The sequence below is a fragment of the Bufo bufo genome, chromosome 10 (genome assembly GCF_905171765.1).
Source record: "Bufo bufo chromosome 10, aBufBuf1.1, whole genome shotgun sequence".
NCBI lineage: Eukaryota > Metazoa > Chordata > Amphibia > Anura > Bufonidae > Bufo > Bufo bufo.
In genome coordinates, this window is record NC_053398.1 from 137,199,763 (window position 1) to 137,224,294 (window position 24,532).

The window sequence follows — 24,532 nt, forward strand, 5'->3', positions numbered from 1 at the left end:
CCAGCAGAACAAGATACCACAGTGCAGCACAATATACTGCCCCAGCAGAACAAGATACCACAGTGCAGCACAATATACTGCCCCAGCAGAACCAAATACCACAGTGCAGCACAATATACTGCCCCAGCAGAACCATATACCACAGTGCAGCACAATATACTGCCCCAGCAGAACCAGATACCACAGTGCAGCACAATATACTGCCCCATCAGAACCAGATACCACAGTGCAGCACAATATACCGCCCCAGCAGAACCAAATACCACAGTGCAGCACAATATACTGCCCCAGCAAAACCAAATACCACAGTGCAGCACAATATACTGCCCCCGCAGAGCCAAATACCACAGTGCAGCACAATATACTGCCCCAGCAGAGCCAAATACCACAGTGCAGCACAATATACTGCCCCAGCAGAACCAGATACCACAGTGCAGCACAATATACTTCCCCAGCAGAACCAAATACCACAGTGCAGCACAATATACTGCCCCAGCAGAACCAGATACCACAGTGCAGCACAATATACTGCCCCAGCAGAACCAAATACCACAGTGCAGCACAATATACTGCCCCAGCAGAACCAAATACCACAGTGCAGCACAATATACTGCCCCAGCAGAACCAAATACCACAGTGCAGCACAATATACCGCCCCAGCAGAACCAAATACCACAGTGCAGCACAATATACCGCCCCAGCAGAACCCCATACCACAGTGCAGCACAATATACTGCCCCAGCAGAACCAAATACCACAGTGCAGCACAATATACTGCCCCAGCAGAACCAAATACCACAGTGCAGCACAATATACCGCCCCAGCAGAACCAAATACCACAGTGCAGCACAATATACTGCCCCAGCAGAACCAAATACCACAGTGCAGCACAATATACCGCCCCAGCAGAACCAAATACCACAGCGCAGCACAATATACTGCACCAGCAGAACCAGATACCTCAGTGCAGCACAATATACTGCCCCAGCAGAACCAGATACCACAGTGCAGCACAATATACTGCCCCAGCAGAACCAGATACCACAGTGCAGCACAATTCTTATTCTTGTCCGCAAAATGAACAAGAACGGGATACGTTCTATAATTTGCGACCCGGCCGCATGGATGAACTGAATGGGTCTGTGTCCAGGTGTGTGACTGCTCCCTATTCTGGGGCCATAATCCACACTGATGAATCTGCAGCATCAGTGAGGCTTTACATATAACCGGCAGGTCCCCCTTGATTAGGCTCCGCCCTTGGCTAGCTTGGCCCCGCCCCTGTATCAGCAGCCCCAGGTGTCACCTGCAGCCCCGCCCCCTCATTATATAAAGGGCAGCTCTCTGGCAGGTTGTGTAGTGGTCAGTGCTGTCTCTGGAATAATGCCCCCAAAGAGAACCAGGAAAAGATTGGGGTCCAGGGCGGAGGGGAGCGCGGACTCTGGGCTGGGGATGGTGGATCCTCTGCAGGAGCAGAAGAACGAGAAGATCCGACTCTTCATGGACGACTTCATACAGCAGAGTGAGTGTCACCCAGAAATTAGTCTTAAAGGGCCCCTCCGACCCTTAGTATGAGACAGCAACTCTCTGCATGTTATGATGAGGGTTGTAGTTTCATGGCTATTGGGGAGCTACAACTGATGAGAGTAGTAGTCTGGAGTACAGTAGTCCATATTTCATGACTGGCTACAGCTCTGCACCCCCAACATTACAAGGGTTAATAGTTGTGTTAGGAGAAAACATGCACTAATATCCTCACTGATTTCAAGATCTGTGCCTGCTGTCAGTGGATAGCACCATGCAAAGGTGCTAAATCTGTACAGAATACTTCTCACAGCTGAGGGTTTGTGCCAGTCCCATCTAGTCTACTCTGAGCTGACTCTATCAGCAGCACCTTTCCTGTCCTGATACTTTGCTACAATGTATCAGCCTGAAGTCTGAGGACGGTCTAGACTGAATACATTGTAACGAGCTCCCAGCAGTGAGAAGTAGGAAAGGTTTACACGTGTAATGGGTCAATCCTAAGGGCCAAGCATTACAACCAGCGGCCTCCTATTTAGCAGGACCCTTCCCCTCACCTTGTGCTGCCCGGCAAGGCATGGACTCTGCAAAACCTGTGAGGAGTCCTGTGGTATCTGGTGGCGGATCCGGTAAGCTGCTGAGTGCGGCCTCCATGGATCGGACTTGTCTTCCAGCACATGGTGATCTGGGAATCTGGAGAGGCCATCACTTGGGTCTGTCATGTTCCTCATTTCTGGACAGTGTGCACGTTCCGCCCTGTTGTCCTCCCTGCGTGTCCTGTCTTTCTCTTATTCCTGATCCTTCCAGAGAGAGAACGTATGAAGGAGGTGAAGAAGGAGCTGGAGGTCCTCGGCATGCTCCCAGACCAGATCCTGGAAGTGGAGCTTCTGAAGATGCCAATGTCCTTAAGACAGATGAAGGTTGGAGAATATAACAGTGAGTAGACCCAATGTATAGGAGGACACTAGGACCCCCTGTGTATGGCATGTATGTGCACGGTGACTGCACCAGCAGCATAGTGAGTGCAGCTCTGGAGTATAATACAGGATGTAACACAGGATCAGTACAGGATAAGTAATGTATGTACACAGTGACTGCACCAGCAGAATAGTGAGTGCAGCTCTGGAGTATGATACAGGATATGTAATGTATGTACACAGTGACTGCACTAGCAGCATAGTGAGTGCAGCTCTGGAGTATAATACAGGATGTAACTCAGGATAAGTAATGTATGTACACAGTGACTGCACCAGCAGAATAGCGAGTGCAGCTCTGGAGTATGATACAGGATATGTAATGTATGTACACAGTGACTGCACCAGCAGAATAGTGAGTGCAGCTCTGGAGTATAATACAGGATATAACTCAGGATCTTTTTGCTTTTTAGAGCTGATGGAGTTGAACAAGACGGACTTGGCTCCTGTAGTGAAGGTGAGGATCTTCTCTGTATCCCTGCTGCTGTTGGTTCCTGTACGTTGCGCTCTGTTATTTGCGGTTTCCTCTGTTGCAGGTGGACAGTCTGGATGAGGAGCTGCGAGAGGCCAAACTTGTAAGAAAAACCAGCAGGAAAGGTAAGTGTTCGCCAGTTGCTGGACGACCTGTGTATTATACCTAAGGGTTCACCAGATGACTCTGCTCTCAGTGAAGATGACCACGTCTGTGGAATATCATGAAGCTGTCAGCTCTAAAGCGATGACCACGATGCAGAAGAACAGGACCATCCAAAAGGTGGGCTTAGGCGTGACTTCAGGACCGGAGACCCGTGACGGCTGACATGCCAATATTTTATACTTTCCCTTTATAGATTCCAAAAAGTAAATCTCTTGTTTCGATAACTAATGACGCTGGGAAGAAAACAACATCTCTTACAAGGTAACACCAGTTCATTGACCCTCTGGGGGCCCTGGGCTCAGGGCTGGGACAAGGTCCACCACGGACAGAGGCTGAGCTGCCCAAGTGTGCCCCCCCCCCCCCTTCCCCTGCCATTTAGATATGTATGTTTGTTATTAATCAGACATCCACCCCATGAATATTGATTATTAATGAATATTAACCCATTCCACCATCCAGCCCCTTTTGTGTGACGACTGCCTAGTGATGTGTTTCCTTACACAGGTCGATATCTGCCACTCCACTAAATAAAGCTCCCATGAAGATGACGTTGGCTTCGTCCTTCAGACCTGTATCCTCGGCCTCCAGGTACCTGTGTGTTAATGCCCCCAGCAGTGTGGGTGCCCTCTGGTGGCCGCTCCTTGTAAAATGGATGGTATTCCCATCTTATGAAGGAATGATGGTGACCGGTGGGGTCGGACCTCAGCAGGGCTCCATTTACCAGAACGCTGCAGCTTATTACAGAGGGATTTTCCTTTATTTCAATTTCATCCACCGTGACGGCTACACATGAGATTGTCCCTACAGAGGTCAAGGGGTCAGGAACAGTTTAAAAGCCCTCACCCCTCAGTGTTTCCTGTCCCTACGGGGCACTACAGAGACCTCCTATGGGAGTTGAAGAGTTTTTTTGTTTATTTCTTAGGCCCCTTTTCAATTCCGCATGGGTGCAATGCGCGAGGTGAACGCATTGCACCCACACTGAATCCGGACCCATTCACTTCAGCGGGGCTGTTCAGATGAGCAGTGATTTTTCACAACCACTTGTGCGTTGCGTGAAAATCGCAGCATGTTGTATATTCTGTATTTTATTTTTTTCTCCACGCAACGCAGGCCCCATAGAAATGAATCGGGATGCATGAAAATCGTAAGCAAGTGCGGATGCAAACAGATTTTCATGCATGGTTGCTAAGGAGATGAGGGATGAGTTACCCGGAACCCCATTTACTTATTTTCCATTATAACATGGTTATAAGGGAAAATACCGTTCTTAAATTCAGAATGCCAAGTAAAAGGTCCATTGTGGGGTTAAAAAAAAGTAACTCGCCTCATCCACTTACCGAAGGCCCTTTTCCAGCCAGGTCCTGCAAGAAGAAAGACGACGAGCCCGGCTGCGCGATTAAGTGGATGAGGAGAGTTACTTTTTTTTTTTTTTACCCCACAATGGACCTTTTACTTGGCATTCTGAATTAAAGAATGGTATTTTCCCTTATAACCATGTTATAATGGAAAATAATAAAACATACAGAACACCGATCCTGAACTTCAGTGAAGAAGTTCGGGTCTGGGTATCAGTCAGTTTTTTTTTTTTTATCATGCGCGTGCAAAACGCATTGCACCTGCGCGAAAAAAAACTGAACATCGGAACGTAATCGCAGTCAAAACCGACCAATTGCGTACCTACTCGCATGATTTTCCCTGATCGCAGATGCAACGCATCCAGACCTAATCCGGACACGCTCGTCTGCAAGGGACCTTATTTTATACAGGTACCTTCAAGTACCTTTTTCCCTCCTTGCCCTCCTGCGGCGACTGCTAAAGCTGGACAGGGGAAAATACAGGAGTCTCTTCTGGTCCCTGAGAGCGGGGGCCTGTATTCACTCCTTGCCGCATGGTCTTCCTTCCCTCTAGTGAGGAAGCAGACCAGAAGGAAAGAGCTCTGTCCCAGCAGTGGGCAGGGCCTGGGAACGTGCGGGCGCGCGCTTGTGATGTCGGTCGCGGCTCTGGGAGTAAACAGGCGATTCAGTCCACTTCTGTCTCCACGGATTCCTGCTCCCGGAGAAGCTACAATGTCTGCTCCTGAAGCCACATGGAAAATGCAGACCCACCTTTGGCTGCTCCTGCTGTGAGTTCCCCTGTGGGGAAAAATCTTTTTTAAAATAAAAAATTCTGATATATGGAGGTGAAATTAAATCCTCCATTACGCCAGTTCCTCCTGCCAAAAAAAACTGGTTGTCAGTTCCATCCTGAGGCAGAGGACATGGACGAGGAGGCTTCCACCTCTAGGTGTAATATTAAGACGATGTATTGTCAGAGGGAAGACCTTGTGGAAGACTAAAATAAATATTACTTTTCATCTGAGGATATGGAGGAGTTGCTAATGGTTACCATGGTCTGAGCATATCCAGAAACCCCCGGTCAGTACAGGATGAGATGTTTGGGACTACGTGTGAAAAAAAATCTAAGGCATTCCCCATAAACGAAAACATTAAGGACATGATCCTTGACGAATGGACTGATCAAGAAAGAAGGTTGGGAGTCTCCAAGGAGTTTAAAAATGGGCTGTTATTTGACCAGGCTGAAATAAAAATCTTTGAGGCCCCAATGATTGACTTTCAGGTGGCAAAAGCAAAAAAAAACTTCTCTGCCATTTGAGGATTCGTCACAGCTAAGGGATCCCATGGAGCGGAAGGCAGATGCCCTCCTGAGAAAATGTTGAAGTCTCCATGTTTGGGGTAAAAACAAACATAGCGGCTACCTCTGCGGCTAGAGCCATGTGTTTTTTTTTAGCTCAACAAATCAGAACCATATAAAAAAAAAAAAACTCCTAGAGCGGAAGTCTTAAACTCCATTTCTCCGCCCTTTGGTCTGCCACAGCACTTCTGTCTGACTCCTCCGCAGAATCGGTCAGATTTGCTGCTAAAGATGCGGCTCTGTCGAATTCGGTAAGAAGAGCACTTTGGATGAAATCCTCGGGAGGTGATGGGACCTCCAGGGCAAAATTGTGCTTTATTGCCTTTTCAGGAGAAAGTGTTTGGGCCCGTACTAGATGCAATCTTAAAGAAGGCAACCGGCAAAAAGAAAGGGTTCCCAGAGGAGAACGAGAGTAAACCTTTTCGTCACTTTAGTTTCCGGTCCAAATCCTACAGGGGGAAGGGCAAAACGGGACGTTGGCGCTATCAAAAAGGGGGCAAAGGTAGAGTATTTCTCCTTAATCCCCAAAACAAACAAAATGAAAAACAATGATGCCAGGGTAGGAGGAAGGTTGAAGAATTTTCTGACCCAGTGGGAGGCGGTGACCCAAAATCCCTGGGCTTTAGACATCTAAAAAATTGGTTAAAAGATAGAATTTTTCCTTAGCCCCTCCAAAAAAACTTCAAATCGCGTCCCACAGTCAGTGTGTTATCCAAAATCTGGAGTAGTGATAGAAGTACCTGAATCGGAAAGGGCTCCTATTCAAAATTATTCCTAGTCTAGAAACCTGACGGCTCTTCCTGGACTATTATAAACTTAAAGGGTCTTAATAAATCAATAACTTGCAGGAAATTCAAATGGAGCATTTCATCAATCATCCCCCTAATCACAAAAGGAGCCAATATGACATCCATTGACCTAAAAGATGTTTACTACCATGTTCCCATCCATGCAAAATCACAAATATCTCAGATTTGTGCTAAAAAGCTAAGTGGGCATAACCATCATTTTCAATTCATCGCTCTACGTCGTCTTAGACCAAGTATACTAAAGGTCCAGATCTCCGCCTTGGGGGCCTTCTATGATATAAACCTAGCCGATCATAGATCGATAAAAAGATTGATAAGAGCTGCATCCAGACTGACCATCCTTAATTCCAAAAGTTCCTCCAATGGGATTTAAACGTGGTTTTAAGAGAATAAATTAAGTCTCCCTTTACCCCTATATTGGACATTTCAATTAAACACCTCTCAAATGGCGTTCCTGATGGCTATAACATCAGCTAGATGCCTGGGGGAAAATTCAGGCCCTCTCCTGCAGAAAACCCTATCTTTCTATATTCCCTGACAGGATAGTGCTAAGGTTAGATCCTGGCTTACTTCCAAAGTAGTCTCTGATTTCCATAGACCAGGAAATCATCTTGCCTTTTTGTACTGACCCACAAAACCTGACAGAACAGTTCCATCTCCTAGATGTAAGGGAGACATTTATCCAGTACCTGGCAGCCACTAAAGCGTTTAGGAAGGATGACATCTTCTGATTCAGTTTGCAGGTCACAATAATGGGAAGAAGGTTTCCAAAGCTTCCATAAGAGGTTGGATAAAAACCATGATGTCCTACTATAACTCCATAATGGGTCTTACAAGTCCTTCTAATGTTAGAGCCCATTCCACCAGGGCAATGGCATCTTCTTGGGCAGAAAAAGCTGGTATCTCGACAAGAATTGTCTGGCCGCTACTTGGTCAACTATAAATGCGTTCATCGAATGTCATCGTCTAAATGTCTCTGCTCCACAGATCTGACCTTTTGGCCAGAAAGTTCTGCAAGCAGTAGTGCCCCCTCCCTACCGTTTTTAATCTGTTAGTTCTCATGTGTAGCCGTCATGGTGGATTCAAGGAAACAGATTTACCGGTAAGTCTAATTGTTTTTTTTTTTGTTTGTTTTTCCCTGGCGCCTCCACAACGGCACTCGCAGAAGGGTGTCCCCACCCCCAGGACAGGAAACTACACAGAGGAACCCGATTTAAAAAGGCCTCCTCCCCTTACCTATTCAGTCGTTCTTTACTGTCCTCAGGATGCATGGAAGCCTCTCCTGGAGTGCCAGGAATAATTTCTTCTCGCCCAGCCTTGATTCCTTTCCCCACACTTTGTGGGAGGGCTGGAGCAGGGAACGGGAATCCCCAAACCACCGCCTCCCTTACCCATTCCTAGGTCTAAGCTGCCCCAGGCTCACAATACTCCCGGGTAAGGGGAGATCGCGCAGGATCTGATGCGCTGACATCACCAGGCGATATTCTCCTTGGGCAAGAGAATCTCGCGCTCTAACGTCCACTTCTGGGTGCCGCGGCCGGCGGGAAGTTTAAAAGGAGCAATCAGCATGCCTGCCCGGTGGATGCAGACTCGGCAAGGAAGCCTGGAGATCCTGCTCCCTCAGCCCAGCAAGCCTTCTCCTGAGTGGGGGGTTTTGTGTTTTTCTCCCTACTCTTATTTTTCTCTTCTATATGCCTAATGATTATGCACTGTGGTTGGCTTCTTCATTTCATGGTGGCAGTGGTGTTTTCCCAGTATTTTACCCCTGGTGTAGGTCATGGTCCTTTTTAATTTCCTGGGCCTACAGTCCCTTTTTATTTTTTTCTTGGGGCCCAGAGACCATGGCACCTAAACTAGCTGGGATATTTGGGATGCAAGAAGTGCGCCATCTGCAGGAAGACTTTCATTTTAGAGGAAAAAAAAAAAAAAAAAAAAAAAAGTCTATGTCCAAAATACAGAGAAGGTTGACTCCATAAGAGCTATAAATAACCACTTCACATCGGGCCATTTCCTCCTTCCTGACAGCCATTTTTTGCAAATCTGATGTGTCACTTTATGTGGTAATAACTTTAAAACTCTTTTTTACTTATCCAGGCCATTCGGAGATTGGTAAAATTGAGTAAAAATGTTCATTTTTAATTTTATATAAAAATACCAAATTTACCAAAAATCTGGAAGAATTGGCAAATTTAAATTTCTCTACTTTTATAATAGTAATACCTCCAAAAATAGTTATTACTTTACATTCCCCATATGACTACTTCATGTTTGGATCATTTTGTGAATGTCCTTTTATTTTTTGGGACGTTAGAAGGCTTAGAAGTTTTTAGAAGCAAATCTTGACATTTTTCAGAATTTCCAAAACCCACTTTTTAAGGACCAGTTCAGGTCTGAAGTCACTTTGCGAGGCTTACATAATAGAAACCACCCAAAAGTGACCCCATTTTATAAACTACACCCCTTAAGGTATTCAAAACACATTTTCACAAACTTTGTTAACCCTTTAGGTGTTCCACAAGAACTAATGGAAAATGGAGATGAAATTTCAGAATTTCACTTTTTTGGCAGATTTTCCATTTTAATAAAAAATAATAATAATTTCCGTTAAAGTAAGGATTAACAGCCAAACAAAACAATACTTATTGCCCTGATTCTGTAGTTTAGACACCCCATATGTGGTTGTAAACTGCTGTATGGCCACACGGCAGGGTGCAGAAAGAAAGGAACGCCATACGGTTTTTGGAAGGCAGATTTTGCTTTTATTTATTTTTTTCACACCATATCCCATTTGAAGCCCCCCCCTGATGCACCCCTAGAGTAGAAACCCCAAAAAAGTGACCCATTTTGGAAAATATATACCTTCAAGGTATTCAAAACAGATTTTACAAACTTTGGCAACCCATTAGGGTTTCCACAAGAGTAGGGCTCGTTCACACGACCATGTGCTGCCCGTTTCCATATTGCGGATCCGCAATACACGGGCACCGTTCCGTGGCTATTCCGCATCATACGGATTCATTCATTTTAATGGGTTTGCAAATCTGGAGATGCATAACACTACGGAGTGCTTCCTGGGGTTCCGTTCTGTGCTTCCGCACCTCAAAAAGATAGAATTTGCTCTTTTTGTGGAACGGAGGTCGTGGACTCATTCAAGCTAATGCGCCTGCCCCACGGACTATGCCCGTGTGGTCCACGGCACAGGCTTCGTGTGAACGAGCCCTTAATGGAATATGAAGATTACATTTCAGAATTTTTTTAAATTTTTGGCAAATTTTCCATTTTAATCCATTCATGAGATGACAGTTGGGTACTATTTTAGGGTACAGATGACTTTTTGATCGCTTGGTGTTGCACTTTTTGTGATGTAAGGTGACAAAAATGGCTTACTTATTTTATATGGTGTATATCCGACAGGATGAATCATGTGATATATTCATAGAGACGGCCGTCATGGACGCGGCAATACAAAATCACTTTTTTACATGTGACTTTTTAGATTTCCCCCACTATTGATTTCTCCTGTAACTGGGGCTGACATAGTAGCCATGGTCTATGGAAGACCCGACAGCTCCTGCACTCTCCTGGCCCTGAAGGTCACATGACTGCCAGACCAGGAAGTGCATAGCGCTTCCTGATCTGTATACATGGCGCTCCTAGATCGCTGTATACACAGCGGTCAACAAGGAAGGGACACCTGGGAACTGTCCCTGCCTTCTCTCTGGGGTGGCCTGCTGTCACTGACAGTGGCCCTTCGCTCTGCAGCTGCACGATTAGCGCGCGGCTGCCATCTCTGAACGTCCATTTGAAGATAAACATCCACCCATAGGACGTTTATATCTTATGGGCAGATATGAAGTGTTTAAGGAAGAAGTAAATGCGGCAGGGAAATCAAAGATGACGCCTCGATCCCCACGCCCATCCACGTATCATAGATCCTTTACTTCTGACTAGAGGCTTGAGCTGGATGAAGGAGAGCTTGTATCTGATCCAGACTCTGCTTCTAAAAAAAAATCTTAGTTTACTACTTTTCCATCCTACCATCCAATAATGTGCCCTGTGGTCCCCAATATTGTGCCAGTATCGAGTGCCAACTACCCCGTGTGCCAGTATAAAGTGCCAACCGCCTTCCCTCATTTTCCAGTATCAAGTGTCTCCTCATGTCCCAGTAAAGTCCGGTATTTAAAATAAATAAATAAACCCTTATACTTACCTCCTTAGCAGCGATGCGATGCAGGCCTCTTCTGGCCTGTGTCCTGCGCTGTACGGCTGAGGCGGCGTGATGATGTCATCGTGCTGCCTGCACCGCTCTGATAGGCTGCGGGCCTTGTGCCCGCAGCCTATCAGAGGAACAGGGAAGGGAGACTCCTCCCTCCCCTGCCGCAGCACAGCTATCTGTATCGCTGTCCGGAGGACGGCGATACAGATCACTATGGAGATGAATGCTTCCACAATGGAGGCGCTCGTCTCCCTGTCACCTGCCGCGGGCCCACACCTGAGTCTGAGTGGCACTACTGCATGGGCCAGTGGTCCACAGGCGGCCGGGCCCCCTGGAGTGCCGGGCCCGGTCGCAACTCCCTGCGACCCCTGTATGTACGCCATGTTACTGCCGGAAGAGCCACTATGGACATTGAGGAGATGAAAAACTCACTCCGAATCAAATGTTCCAGGGGCTGGGGGGGAAAGGAGACAAAGGGTTTTCCTCCCATTCATAACCTAAAATCCCTGATATCCAAAGAATGGAGAGATCCTGAAAAAACTGACAAATTCCTTTTAAAAGGAAATATCCCTTTGTGGACACTGAATCTAATCTGTGGGACAAAACGCCAAAGATTGTTGCCCACATTTAAAAAAAAGACCTTCGCTATTCGAGGACACGGGTCTCTTGCGAGATCCCATGGAAAAGTCAGTTTTATTGAAGGCCTGGGAAACAAATACTGCTTTGCCCCGTCCCAGTATTGCTTTTACCTGCACACCTAGATCTCTATCCGTCTGGCTAGATCAGTTAGGAGAGCACTTGGCAGCTGGTACCCCGAGGGAGGAAATCTTATCTTCCCTGCCTGTAATAAAAAAATAAAAAAGCGGCACATATATTTTTTAGCAGATGCATATGCAGACCTAGTTGGATTTTCCACCAGGTCAGCTGCTCTATCCAATCAAAGTCCTTTGCTTGATCCCCTGTGAAGGAGATGGATTAGATCTTCTCGAAAGGTCCTCGGATAAGAAAGATTTCCCCCTTGAAAACCGTTACTTTCATCAAAGACAATGCTTTCAGAACGAGAAAATTTGAGGCTGATAAGAAGAAAGGGGTCAAGGAGGGGGCAGAAGAAAAGGATTCCTATTCAATCCTGAACTCCTCCAGTCCCAATGATGCCATGTTGGGGGAAGATTAACTTTCTTCACCTCGGCCTGGGAAAAAATAGGAGCCTCCCCGTGGGTAGTATCTACCCTAAAAGGGTTGATGTGGCAATGTCTACAATGATGAGCCAAAGGCCCATAATATCAAAAATTTATTTAAGAACCTGGATTTGTTTTTGGTTTTTTTGTCCTTCTCAAATCGCCTTAGTCCAGACATTCCTCAAATGAATTCTAAGTGTCTTGCAGTCGGAATTAGATAAGGGTCTCCGGCCTGCAACCCTCAAGGTGCAGGTGTCAGCTTTAAGTGCCTTTCTGGATAAAATACTGGCAGACTCCCCACTCATCAGGTGTTTCTTAAAGGGGGCGACAAGAAGTTTACCTACCTGCCGTTCCATCATTCCCCACTTGGACCTGAGCTTGGTCCTCTCAGTCCTAATGAAACCTCCATTTGAATGGATTTATTTAAGGATGCTTACCTACAATACAGGTTTTTCTTGTAGCAATAATTGCTAGGAGAATTGAGAGCGCCTGAATTTCTCCAAGCCTCCGTATCTTATGGTCCTGGACGACCGCATAATTCTCAGACATTGCTCTGCTTTTCTTCCCAAGGTGGCTTCCAGGTTTCATTGTGAACAGGAAGTTTTTGTTACCTTCCTTCCATCTCCAACTACGGAAAGATAGGAAATTCCACAACCTGGATGTGATGAGGAGCGTGTAATCCTACCTACATACCACCAGTAACTTAAGGCAGTCAGACCATCTCTTCCTCCAATACCAGGGTCAAAATAAGGGACAGGCGGCCAGCAAATAGTCTATTGCAAGATGGATCGGAGAGGTGATTGCCTTTGCTTTATGTCCAAAAGAATCTTCATCCCCCTTCCGGGATAAAGGCCCGTTCTACCAGAGCAGTGTCATCCTCCTGGGCCGAGTCTACTTCAGTCTCGTTAGACCAGATCTGCAGGGCAGCCCTATGACTTTTTTTTCTCAATCATTATAAATTAGACAGTCTTAAGAACAAGGACTTGTCTTTTGGCCACAGAATCCTTTCTGCCGTGGTCCCTCCCTAATATTGATTACTGTTAATCCCCCTGAGTGTCGTTGTGGAGGCGCCGGTGAAAAGGGTTAATTACTCTTACCGGTAATTGTTTTTTCCAATAACCTCCACAACGGCAGCGGGACTTTCCTCCCTTTTTCTTTGTCTTTGCAAACGATGTAATTTGTTTAATACATATTGTTTCTTGTATCACCTCCGTGTCCTCTCTTATTGACTGAATAGGTAAGGGGAGGAGGCAAATCATGTGCTGGGAGCAGGGACCCCCTCCTGTGAGTGCCGTTGGGGAGGCTATTGGAAAAACCAATTACCGGTAAGAGTAATTAACCCTTTTTCCCTTTGACAGAACGGCGACAGCCCCTTCCACCCGCTCCTCGAGAAAACGCTGCATGTCGTCACTGAGCGATAACTTCCCGCTGCATGAAGGCCTTCCTTTCGTACATATACCCTTGGTGGATGGGCAGGTAATGGTGTGGTACCCAGATCTAGTGCCAGTCACCACCTCCAGCACTGCAACTCCCAGCATGCGCACTTGTCTGGCTGTTCTTAGAACCCCATGAAGGTTAATGGAGCATGCTGGGAGTTGTAGTGTCACAACAGCTGGAGTGCCTGTTGTAATGAGACCTATGCCACATGTCCTAGGTCAGGATTTTACATAGATATGCGTTAGTTTTTTTCTTTTTCTTTTTTCTTGCCTTTGTTAATTACAATGGAGGTCCATGGGTGGGGGGGGGGTTGGGGGTGTCCTGCACAGGTTCCTGCCACAGTTATCAAAGGGGATGTGACCCAACAGAATGCCCTCTTCCCCATGGCTGCTTGCTTTGCCACGTTTATAGGCTGGCATCCTGGTTTTCTTTCTCTGCAGACCTTATCCTCGGCGTATGATGACCTGGATACCCTGGATGTGGAGCTGCTCAGAGAAGACACCGTGCAGCACATACAGACCCTTGTGGTAAGCCGTCATGTGACCCCATGAGATTGGATTTCTAAGCTATCTGCTTGCTGTGAGTGAATGGAAACTTAGACACTTGTTTCTGTCTCTTCAGGGTCAGCTCACTAACCTGTATGCCAAAGCTTCAACGCAGCACCTTGCAGGTGGCCATGTGTGAACCTCAGGAGGTCGCCCCCAGAGTCCTTATATTTAATGTCTTATTTATGTAAATGTTTGCTTTTATAACTAATAAAAACCATGTGAACATCAGTCCTGAGCATTGACCGCTGTTTACCTCATGTCCTACACAAGCCTCCTGGAGACCTTCGCCATCTTGGGGGGTCCTTACACCCAGTACTCCACCCCAGGCAGATGACAAATACTCAATGTCCTGGGGTTCAGCTGGAGGGTAAGCCCCATGATTGTGTGACAGTATAGGATGCTGTCTGCTTATTATACTCCAGAGCTGCACTCACTATTCTGCTGGTGCAGTCACTGTGTGCATACATTACTTATCCTGTACTGATCCTGGGTTACATCCTGTATTATACTCCAGAGCTGCACTCACTATTCTGCTGGTGCAGTCACTGTGTACATACATTACTTATCCTGTACTGATCCTGAGTTACATCCTGTATTATACTCCAGAGCTGCACTCACTATTCTGCTGGTGCAGTCACTGTGTACATACATTACTGATCCTGAGTAACATCCTGCATTATACTCCAGATGTATTCAGTGTTGGGGGGATCCTCAAACTCTACAATATTTCTGGGGCTAGACTGAGATATTGGCAGTGCCCCCATTGTAGAAACAGGGATCTCTGTAGCTGTGCAGCCATTGCTGTGATCCTATTCACTGGCTACACAGTGATCCATGGTTGCTGAGGCAAAAAGCCGTGTAAGGCTCCATTCAGATGTCCGTATGAATGGTCCAGATCCGTTACCCAATTATGTGGCACAGGTGTGGACCCACTCATTTTCAAAGGGGCCAGAAAGTGTGCTGTCCGCATCCACACTTCCGCTCCGCGGCTCAGCAAAAAAAGGAACATGTCCTATTTTTGTCCGCAATAGCAGACTGCTCTGGGTATCAGTTTATCTTTTGGGATTTCTTCCATTTAATAAATACTGCAGCTGCCAAATTGTTAGGTGACGCATCAGCCTGATAATCGCTAACGAGCATTCATAGGGACGCTTGTTACCATTTTATCTGCCATGTGAAAGTCCCGCGATCACCTGATGTACAGGCAAAATGCACATTCATCGGGTAATATGATCGTTCGTCGGCAGCAGATCGTGCCGGCTAAACAGCCTCTGCTCCTGGCAAATAGTGATTCTGTATGGGGATGAGCGATGGCCTTAGTGATCACTGCTCCCCATACTGTGGAGGAGATCGCTGTATGTAAATGTCTCCTCCACTAACGAGCAGGCGCTTGTCAGGAAGGATCGCTTCTTTCTAATCTGCTTAATCTAGAAGTGTAAAGGGGCCATAGGAATGACTCTAGTCTTACCAACCCGTGTCGCCCCCCCTCTCTACTGGGGGAAGCATGTGTTCCTTCACCAATGTAAACGGCCAAACTGGAGAGGAGCTGGACCTGTGCCCCTGTACGGCCGCCTGGCTCTAGTGCTAGTCATTACTGCCAGTCAGGCCGGATCTTGCTGCTTTGCACTTAAGTAGAGATTTGTATAAAGACTTTTCTCAGATAATGAACCTGTCCCTCACAGTAAGAACAAGTGTAATGACCCGGAGTACCATTACCACTTCTTTTAGCGCCTTGCTACCATTTCCATGTGCTAATTTATATTGCCTAATGTATTTCCTATAATGTGCAGATTTATTCCTGAAACTTGTGTTCAAGTGTAATAACCTGGTCCACCAGCAGATGGCGGCAGCAACATTGGCAGTATTAGCTTCCCTGGAGAGGAGCCTTTTGGTTCCTTCCAGCCCTCTCTAGAGGGGGAGAAGTTAGTTAGTAGTGAGTGTCTAAGTAATGTAGATGGCGGATGGTGACGCCATCTACATTACCTAAGAAACTAAGGCCGTGAACAAGGTCTTTGTAGGACCGAAACGTTGGCCAGTGCTTATTTATGCGGATGGATTAAAATAATGAAATCAAAAAATTTCTTCAGAGTGCCGTGGTTTTCTATCAATACTATTGCCCCCCTTACCACTGAGCACCACCTATCCTAGAGGAGTGCTGTTCCGTGAAATTTCCCTACCCTCGTCACTTCCTGTTGCGACGCTACCGCACCGGACATAAAGTTCCCAGCTTTGAAAGGAGGTGTGCGCCGCGCAGGCGCACGGCGACAGGGTAGGGAAATTTCACACCCCTCAGCTGGACACCGGCCGGGAGCCTCAGCAGCGGTTAGAGGGTAGGGAAAAATGACGGGCCAGTGCGCAAGCACAGCTAACTACTCCCAACGGGATGCACCAGCAGACAGGGAGATCTTATACCGAACATCCATCCGATCACCGCGCCTGCGCAGTGTGGGGGTAGGGAGATCTGATGGCCATTTGTTCTGTTAAATCTCCCTACTACTCGCTGCGCACGAGCGGTGTCTGATCATCTGGAGCCAGCTGAGAGGTAAGGTGCAAGCGCATTAGGTGGCCCCTTCTCCCCAAGTCTGGTGTGAAAGCTGGGAACGCCATGTCTGGTGCGGCCGCGTCATAACAGGAAGTGACAAGGGTAGGGAAAAATCACGGAACACCGTTCAATTCTCTTGCTTACAATGTATGGGCAAATGGGAGGTGTTTACTAGAATGTATGGGCAAACGGGAGGAGGTTCAATAGAATGTATGGGCTAACGGGAGGCGGTTAGGTTGGCTGTCCGGACTCTGCATCGCCAGGAGATAAGTAGAAAAGGGTCAGTTCCTGGACATAGTGGGAGAACACAAGTGAGCGGGTCGCCTCACTACCCCATGATTAAACAGTGTCTTGAGCAGAGTATACATAGGGGGCGGGGCCTTCCACGTGCTGCGGGCCCCATAGCAACGGTGTGGTCTGCCTATATTGGCGGTACGCCACTGTATAACCTCTACAGAGACTGTAGGCTACTCTACACCGCTCTGGGTACCAACATTACCTACTACAAAGGGAGCCTTGAGTGTCTGGCGTCACGTTTACTTGCTCCATAAGAGGGACATATTTCGTAGAAACCTCCTCAGGGGCGAGGGATACCCCAGACGCCTCCCTGTGGGTGCGTTGCATGAGGGCAGCGTCTAAACAACATTGAGGGATTGATGTGAGGCTGCAGTGTCGTGACTTGTGATCGTGGGCACCGCAAACTAGTTTGTCATATCTTATGCCTGTATGCTGTACTTCATCTCATACTCTCCCATGTCACTATGTGATTTTATGAGTAAGATCCTTTATACAGGCCTAGTTAGTGTGCACTACACTAGTTTCTCCACTAGATGGGGCAGTGTTACAGTGTATATATAGCTTAGCTCAGGCCTAGTTAGACAGTCTTTCCCTGAAGTCTAGTCAGTGAGCAGCCATGATGTAGCTGCCCCTTCCTAGCCTCTCTGCTCTCTCCCTGTCGGCTCCACAGTCCAGGGTTAAAGCCTACAAGATTCAGCCTAGAGGTGAGAAATCCACTTCTCAAGGGGACTAGTATATTTTATTCAAGTCAAAGGATAGCAGACGGCCGTACTCAAAGGCTTCCCAGGCACCTTTGCAATCCGGTGTAGGACACAGCTTCCGGCATCCTCACCTCCAGTTTAAACCCCGAGGACAGATAGGCCGACTGCCAGAAAAGCCCTGGAAATAGAGGGTCAAGGATTCTGAAAACCGCCTCTAGTTCAGGTTAGAATAAGGTGAGAGTTAATACCAGCCTAAGACCGTTTATACTTCAAAAGCCGAGTCTGAAGCAGTAGCTTTCATATATATAAGACAGGGAGCCTGTTTTATCTTAGGACTTACGATATCCTACCCCCGTATGCATGAGAGACTGTATTTCATATCTGCATGTACTAGAGACTGGTTTATACTGGGATGTAACCGTTACCAGGAGCAACGTTCAGTAGAAGTTGCTCGTCTCAGTCTCCATTTCCTCAGTTAACACTACAGTAAATGGTTGTACCACCACAAAAGGTACTGGCGTCACGACTACAAGGGACCTTGCCACTGGCACATTAATACAGACCACCAAGGGCACCTCGAACCACCATCCGGCCAGTGTCCCTTACACCAGAGTGTGCCCCAGAGAATTCCCGTGCCATTCTCCTCACTTATGCGAGCCTGCCCAGGGACGACATAACCGCGAGTAACCAGAACTGTATTTACCTAGGCCCCAAGGGGGGAGGGGGGGGGGGGTGAAATCTGCACAAATTATCAGAGTGTACACTTTGCAGGATGAAATCTGCCTTAGGCCTCATGCACACGACAGTATTTTTTCACGGTCCGCAAAACGGGGTTCCTTTTTTTTCTTTTTCGTGTGTCTCCCTTGATTTGTGGAGGATCACCAGACATGAAAAGTGAAAAAAGAATCTAAGTCAAGTTTGCCTTGAAAATGATAGGAAAAAAACGGACGCGGATGACAATCTTGTGTGCCTCTGTGTTTTTTCACGGACCCATTGACTTGAATAGGTCTGCGAACCGTTGTCTGTGAAAAAAATAGGACCGGTCCTATTTTTTTGACGGACTGGAAACACGGATCACGGACACGGATGACAAACTAGCAGAACCAAATACCACAGCGCAGCACAAAATACCGCCCCAACAGAACCAGATACCACAGTGCAGCACAATATACTGCCCCATCAGAACCAGATACCACAGTGCAGCACAATATACTGCCCCAGCAGAACCAGATACCTCAGTGCAGCACAATATACCGCCCCAGCAGAACCAAATACCACCGGCAGCACAAAATACTGCCCCAGCAGAACCAAATACCACCGGCAGCACAATATACTGCCCCAGCAGAGCCAAATACCACAGTGCAGCACAATATACTGCCCCATCAGAGCCAAATACCACAGTGCAGCACAATATACTGCCCCAGCAGAACCAAATACCACAGTGCAGCACAATATACTGCCACAGCAGAACCAAATACCACAGTGCAGCACAATATACTGCCACAGCAGAACCAAATACCACAGTGCAGCACAATATACTGCCCCAGCAGAACCAGATACCACAGTGCAGCACAATATACTGCCCCAGCAGAACCAGATACCACAGTGCAGCACAATATACTGCCCCAGCAGAACCAAATACCACAGTGCAGCACAATATACCGCCCCAGCAGAACCAAATACCACAGTGCAGCACAATATACTGCCCCATCAGAGCCAAATACCACAGTGCAGCACAATATACTGCCACAGCAGAACCAAATACCACAGTGCAGCACAATATACTGCCCCAGCAGAACCAAATACAACAGTGCAGCACAATATACTGCCCCAGCAGAACCAGATACCACAGTGCAGCACAATATACTGCCCCAGCAGAGCCAGATACCACAGTGCAGCACAATATACCGCCCCAGCAGAACCAGATACCACAGTGCAGCACAATATACTGCCCCAGCAGAACCAGATACCATAGTGCAGCACAATATACTGCCCCAGCAGAACCAAATACCACAGTACAGTACAATATACTGCCCCAGCAGAACCAGATACCACAGTGCAGCACAATATACTGCCCCAGCAGAGCCAAATACCACAGTGCAGCACAATATACTGCCCCAGCAGAACCAGATACCACAGTGCAGCACAATATACTGCCCCAGCAGAACCAAATACCACAGTGCAGCACAATATACTGCCCCAGCAGAACCAAATACCACAGTGCAGCACAATATACTGCCCCAGCAGAACCAGATACCACAGTGCAGCACAATATACTGCCTCAGCAGAACCAGATACCACAGTGCAGCACAATATACTGCCCCAGCAGAACCAAATACCACAGTGCAGCACAATATACTGCCCCAGCAGAACCAAATACCACAGTGCAGCACAATATACTGCCCCAGCAGAACCAAATACCACAGTGCAGCACAATATACTGCCCCAGCAGAACCAGATACCACAGTGCAGCACAATATACTGCCCCAGCAGAACCAGATACCACAGTGCAGCACAATATACTGCCCCAGCAGAACCAAATACCACAGTGCAGCACAATATACTGCCCCAGCAGAACCAAATACCACAGTGCAGTACAATATACTGCCCCAGCAGAACCAGATACCACAGTGCAGCACAATATACTGCCCCAGCAGAACCAAGTACCACAGTGCAGCACAATATACTGCCCCAGCAGAACCAGATACCACAGCGCAGCACAATATACTGCCCCAGCAGAACCAGATACCACAGTGCAGCACAATTCTTATTCTTGTCCGCAAAATGAACAAGAACAGGATACGTTCTATAATTTGCGACCCGGCCACATGGATGAACTGAATGGGTCTGTGTCCAGGTGTGTGACTGCTCCCTGTTCTGGGGCCATAATCCGCACTGATGAATCTGCAGCCTCAGTGAGGCTTTACATTTAAGGCTAGGTCTACATGACGACATTTGTCGCGCGACAGATAGGGCACAACTACACTGCAACATTTGTCACGCGACATTTTGTTGCCCCAATGTCGCGCGCCAATTTTTATAATGGCAGTCTATGGTGTCGCACTGCAACATGCTGTGACTGCGGCGCAACTGGATTTTTCTGCGACTGTTGCATGTTGCAGTGCGACACCATAGATTGCCATTATAAAAATTGGCGCGCGACATTGGTGCAACAAAATGTCGCGTGACAAATGTTGCAGTGTAGTTGTGCCCTATCTGTCGCGCGACAAATGTCGTCGTGTAGACCTAGCCTAACCGGCAGGTCCCCCTTGATTAGGCTCCGCCCTTGGCTAGCTTGGCCCCGCCCCTGTATCAGCAGCCCCAGGTGTCACCTGCAGCCCCGCCCCCTCATTATATAAAGGGCAGCTCTCTGGCAGGTTGTGTAGTGGTCAGTGCTGTCTCTGGAATAATGCCCCCAAAGAGAACCAGGAAAAGATTGGGGTCCAGGGCGGAGGGGAGCGCAGACTCCGGGCTGGGGATGGTGGATCCTCTGCAGGAGCAGAAGAACGAGAAGATCCGACTCTTCATGGACGACTTCATACAGCAGAGTGAGTGTCACCCAGAAATTACTCTTAAAGGGCCCCTCCGACCCTTAGTATGAGACAGCAACTCTCTGCATGCCCTGACTGTCGTGTGTTATGATGAGGGTTGTAGTTTCATGGCTATTGGGAAGCTATAACTGATGAGAGTAGTAGTCTGGAGTAATATGGACATATTTCATGACTGGCCACAGCTCTGCACCCCAACATTACAAAGGGTTAATAGTTGTGTTGGGAGAAAATATGCACTAATATCCTCACTGATTTCAAGATCTGTGCCTGCTGTCAGTGGATAGCACCATGCAAAGGTGCTAAATCTATACAGAATACTTCTCACAGCTGAGGGTTTGTGCCAGTCCCATCTAGTCTACTCTGAGCTGACTCTATCAGCAGCACCTTTCCTGTCCTGATACTTTGCTACAATGTATCAGCCTGAAGTCTGAGGAGGTCTAGACTGAATACATTGTAACGAGCTCCCAGCAGTGAGAAGTAGGAAAAGTTTACACGTGTAATGGGTCAATCCTAAAGGCCAAGCATTACAACCAGCGGCCTCCTATTTAGCAGGACCCTTCCCCTCACCTTGTGCTGCCCGGCAAGGCATGGACTCCGCAAAACCTGTGAGGAGTCCTGCGGTATCTGGTGGCGGATCCGGTAAGCTGCTCAGTGCGGCCTCCATGGATCGGACTTGTCTTCCAGCACATGGTGATCTGGGAATCTGGAGAGGCCATCACTTGGGTCTGTCATGGTCCTCATTTCTGGACAGTGTGTGCAGCGTGGCTGGGGTGTTACCCATTAAGGGGCATCGCTGCATGAAGTACTTGGTCTGTATAAGTAGGTGGTACTCATCACATCCACATGATGCCAGGACCCAAGGTGTCCAAGAGCATCACACTGCCCCCTCCAGCTTCTCTTCCTCCCATAATGCACCTGGTGCCATCAATTTCCCAGGTAAGTGATAAGGTGCCCTTATAATGATAGCACCCATGTTGGTCACCTCAGCGGTCAGTGGCGTTAATGTTCTGGCTGATCGGTGCACGTTGCGCCCTGTTGTGCTCCCTGCGTGTCCTGTCTTTCTCCCTTGATGTTTTTTGTCTTATTCCTTATTATCCCAGAGAGAGAACGTATGAAGGAGGTGAAGAAGGAGCTGGAGGTCCTCAGCATGCTCCCAGACCAGATCCTGGAAGTGGAGCTTCTGAAGATGCCAATGTCCTTAAGACAGATGAAGGTTGGAGAATATAACAGTGAGTAGACCCAATGTATAGGAGGAATGGCATGTATGTGCACTGGGACTGCACCAGCAGAATAGTGAGTGCAGCTCTGGAGTATAATACAGGATGTGACTCAGGATCAGTACAGGATAAGTAATGTATGTACACAGTGACTGCACCAGCAGAATAGTGAGTGCAGCTCTGGAGTATAATACAGGATATAATTCAGGATCAGTACAGGATAAGTAATGTATGTACACAGTGACTGCACCAGCAGAATAGTGAGTGCAGCTCTGGAGTATGATACCGGATAATTGGTGGTTATTGACTTAAACTTCATCTTTCTGCTTTTTAGAGCTGATGGAGTTGAACAAGACAGACTTGGCTCCTGTAGTGAAGGTGAGGATCTCCTCTGTATCCCTGCTGCTGTTGGTTCCTGTACGTTGCGCTCTGTTATTTGCAGTTTCCTCTGTTGCAGGTGGACAGTCTGGATGAGGAGCTGCGAGAGGCCAAACTTGTAAGAAAAACCAGCAGGAAAGGTAAGTGTTCGCCAGTTGCTGGACGACCTGTGTATTATACCTAAGGGTTCACCAGATGACTCTGCTCTCAGTGAAGATGACCACGTCTGTGGAATATCATGAAGCTGTCGGCTGTAAAGTGATGACCACGACACAGGAAGACGGGTCCGTCCAAAAGGTGGGCATAGGCGTGACTTCAAGACCTGGACCGGAGACCCGTGACGGCTGACATGCCAATATCGTATACTTTCCCTTATAGATTCCAAAAAGTAAATCTCTTGTTTCTCTAACGAATGACGCTGAAAAGAAAACGTCTTTAACCAGGTAACACCAGTTCACAGGTCAGCACTGACCCTCTGGGGGTCCTGGGCTGGAATCTGACTGGGACGACATCTGCATGGTGTTCGTCTGTCCATCAGTCCTTGCATTGGCCTTAGTGGGTGGAAGATATTGGGGAGGTTAGATAAAACCTGAAGCCTCCACTAAATAAAGCTCCCATGAAGAGGACGTTGGCTTCGTCCTTCAGACCTGTATCCTCGGCCTCCAGGTACCTGTGTGTTAATGCCCCCAGCAGTGTGGGTGCCCTCTGGTGGCCGCTCCTTGTAAAATAGATGGTATTCCCATCTTAGGAAGGAATGATATAGGGGTCGGACCTCGGCAGGGAGCTGCAGCTTATTTCAGAGGGATATTCCTTTATTTATTTTTTTCCATTTGACAGAACTGCGACAGCATATTCCACCCGCTCCTCGAGAAGCTGCGGCGTCTCTTCACTGGGTGACTTCCCGCTGCATGAAGGCCTTCCTTTCGTACATATACCCTCAGTGGATGGGCAGGTAATAGTGTGGTGCCAGGGTCACCACCTCCAGCACTACAGCTGTGATGAAACTACAACTATGCCACATGTCCTAGGTCAGGATTTTACATAGTTGTGTGTTTATTATTATTTTTTCCTTCATTGGTTACAATGGAGGTCCATGGGGGGTGTCCTGCACAGGTTCTTGCCACCATTATCAAAGAGGAGGTGACCCACCAGATTGCCCACTTCCCCATAGCTGCATCCTTTGCCCCATTTATAGGCTGGCATCCTGGTTTTCTTCCTCTGCAGACCTTATCCTCGGCGTATGATGACCTGGAGTCCCTGCATGTGGAGCTGCTCATACAAGACATCGTGCAGAACATATACACCCTTGTGGTAAGCCGTCATGTGCAGTGATTTGGAATCCAGTCATGTGACCCCCCCCCCCCCCCCCCCCCCCCCTGGAATGGATTTCTAAGCTATCTGCTTGCTGTGAGTGAATGGAAACTTAGACACTTGTTCCTGTCTCTTCAGGGTCAGCTCACCAACCTGTATGCCAAAGCTCCAACGCAGCACCTTGCAGGTGGCCATGTGTGAACCTCAGGAGGTCGCCCCCAGAGTCCTTATATTTAATGTCTTATTTATGTGACTGTCTTTATAACTAATAAAAACCATGTGAACATCAGTCCTGAGCATTGACCGCTGTGTACCCCATGTCCTGCACGTGCTACAGCCTCCTGGAGACCTTCACCATCTTGGGGGGGGTCCTTACACCCAGTACTCCACCCCAGGCAGACGACAAATACTCAATGTCCCGGGGTTCAGCTGGAGGGTAAGCCCCATGATTGTGTGACAGTATAGGACGCCGTCTGCTTATTTCTTATACTGAGAAGACGGCATCCCTCTAATCCCAGACACCAGTA

General features: G+C 47.6%; 2 protein-coding genes across 2 annotated transcripts; both read left to right on the forward strand.

Annotated features, from left to right (window-relative positions):
- The first annotated feature begins 1,380 nt into the window (after positions 1–1,380).
- LOC120980086 (borealin-2-like) lies at positions 1,381–14,144 on the forward strand. The gene is made up of 10 exons (XM_040408958.1): positions 1,381–1,523; positions 2,330–2,454; positions 2,906–2,949; positions 3,029–3,089; positions 3,161–3,246; positions 3,323–3,390; positions 3,634–3,717; positions 13,382–13,499; positions 13,901–13,987; positions 14,082–14,144. The coding sequence occupies exons 1-10, from the start codon at positions 1,381–1,383 to the stop codon at positions 14,142–14,144; spliced, it is 879 nt and encodes a 292-aa protein (XP_040264892.1).
- A 6,813-nt stretch (positions 14,145–20,957) lies between these two features.
- On the forward strand, positions 20,958–24,206 carry LOC120980087 (borealin-2-like). Its single transcript, XM_040408959.1, has 9 exons — positions 20,958–21,096; positions 22,200–22,328; positions 22,651–22,694; positions 22,774–22,834; positions 22,906–22,991; positions 23,073–23,137; positions 23,532–23,646; positions 23,919–24,005; positions 24,144–24,206. Exons 1-9 carry the CDS (start codon positions 20,958–20,960, stop codon positions 24,204–24,206), a joined length of 789 nt encoding a protein of 262 aa, XP_040264893.1.
- Positions 24,207–24,532: the final 326 nt, after the last annotated feature.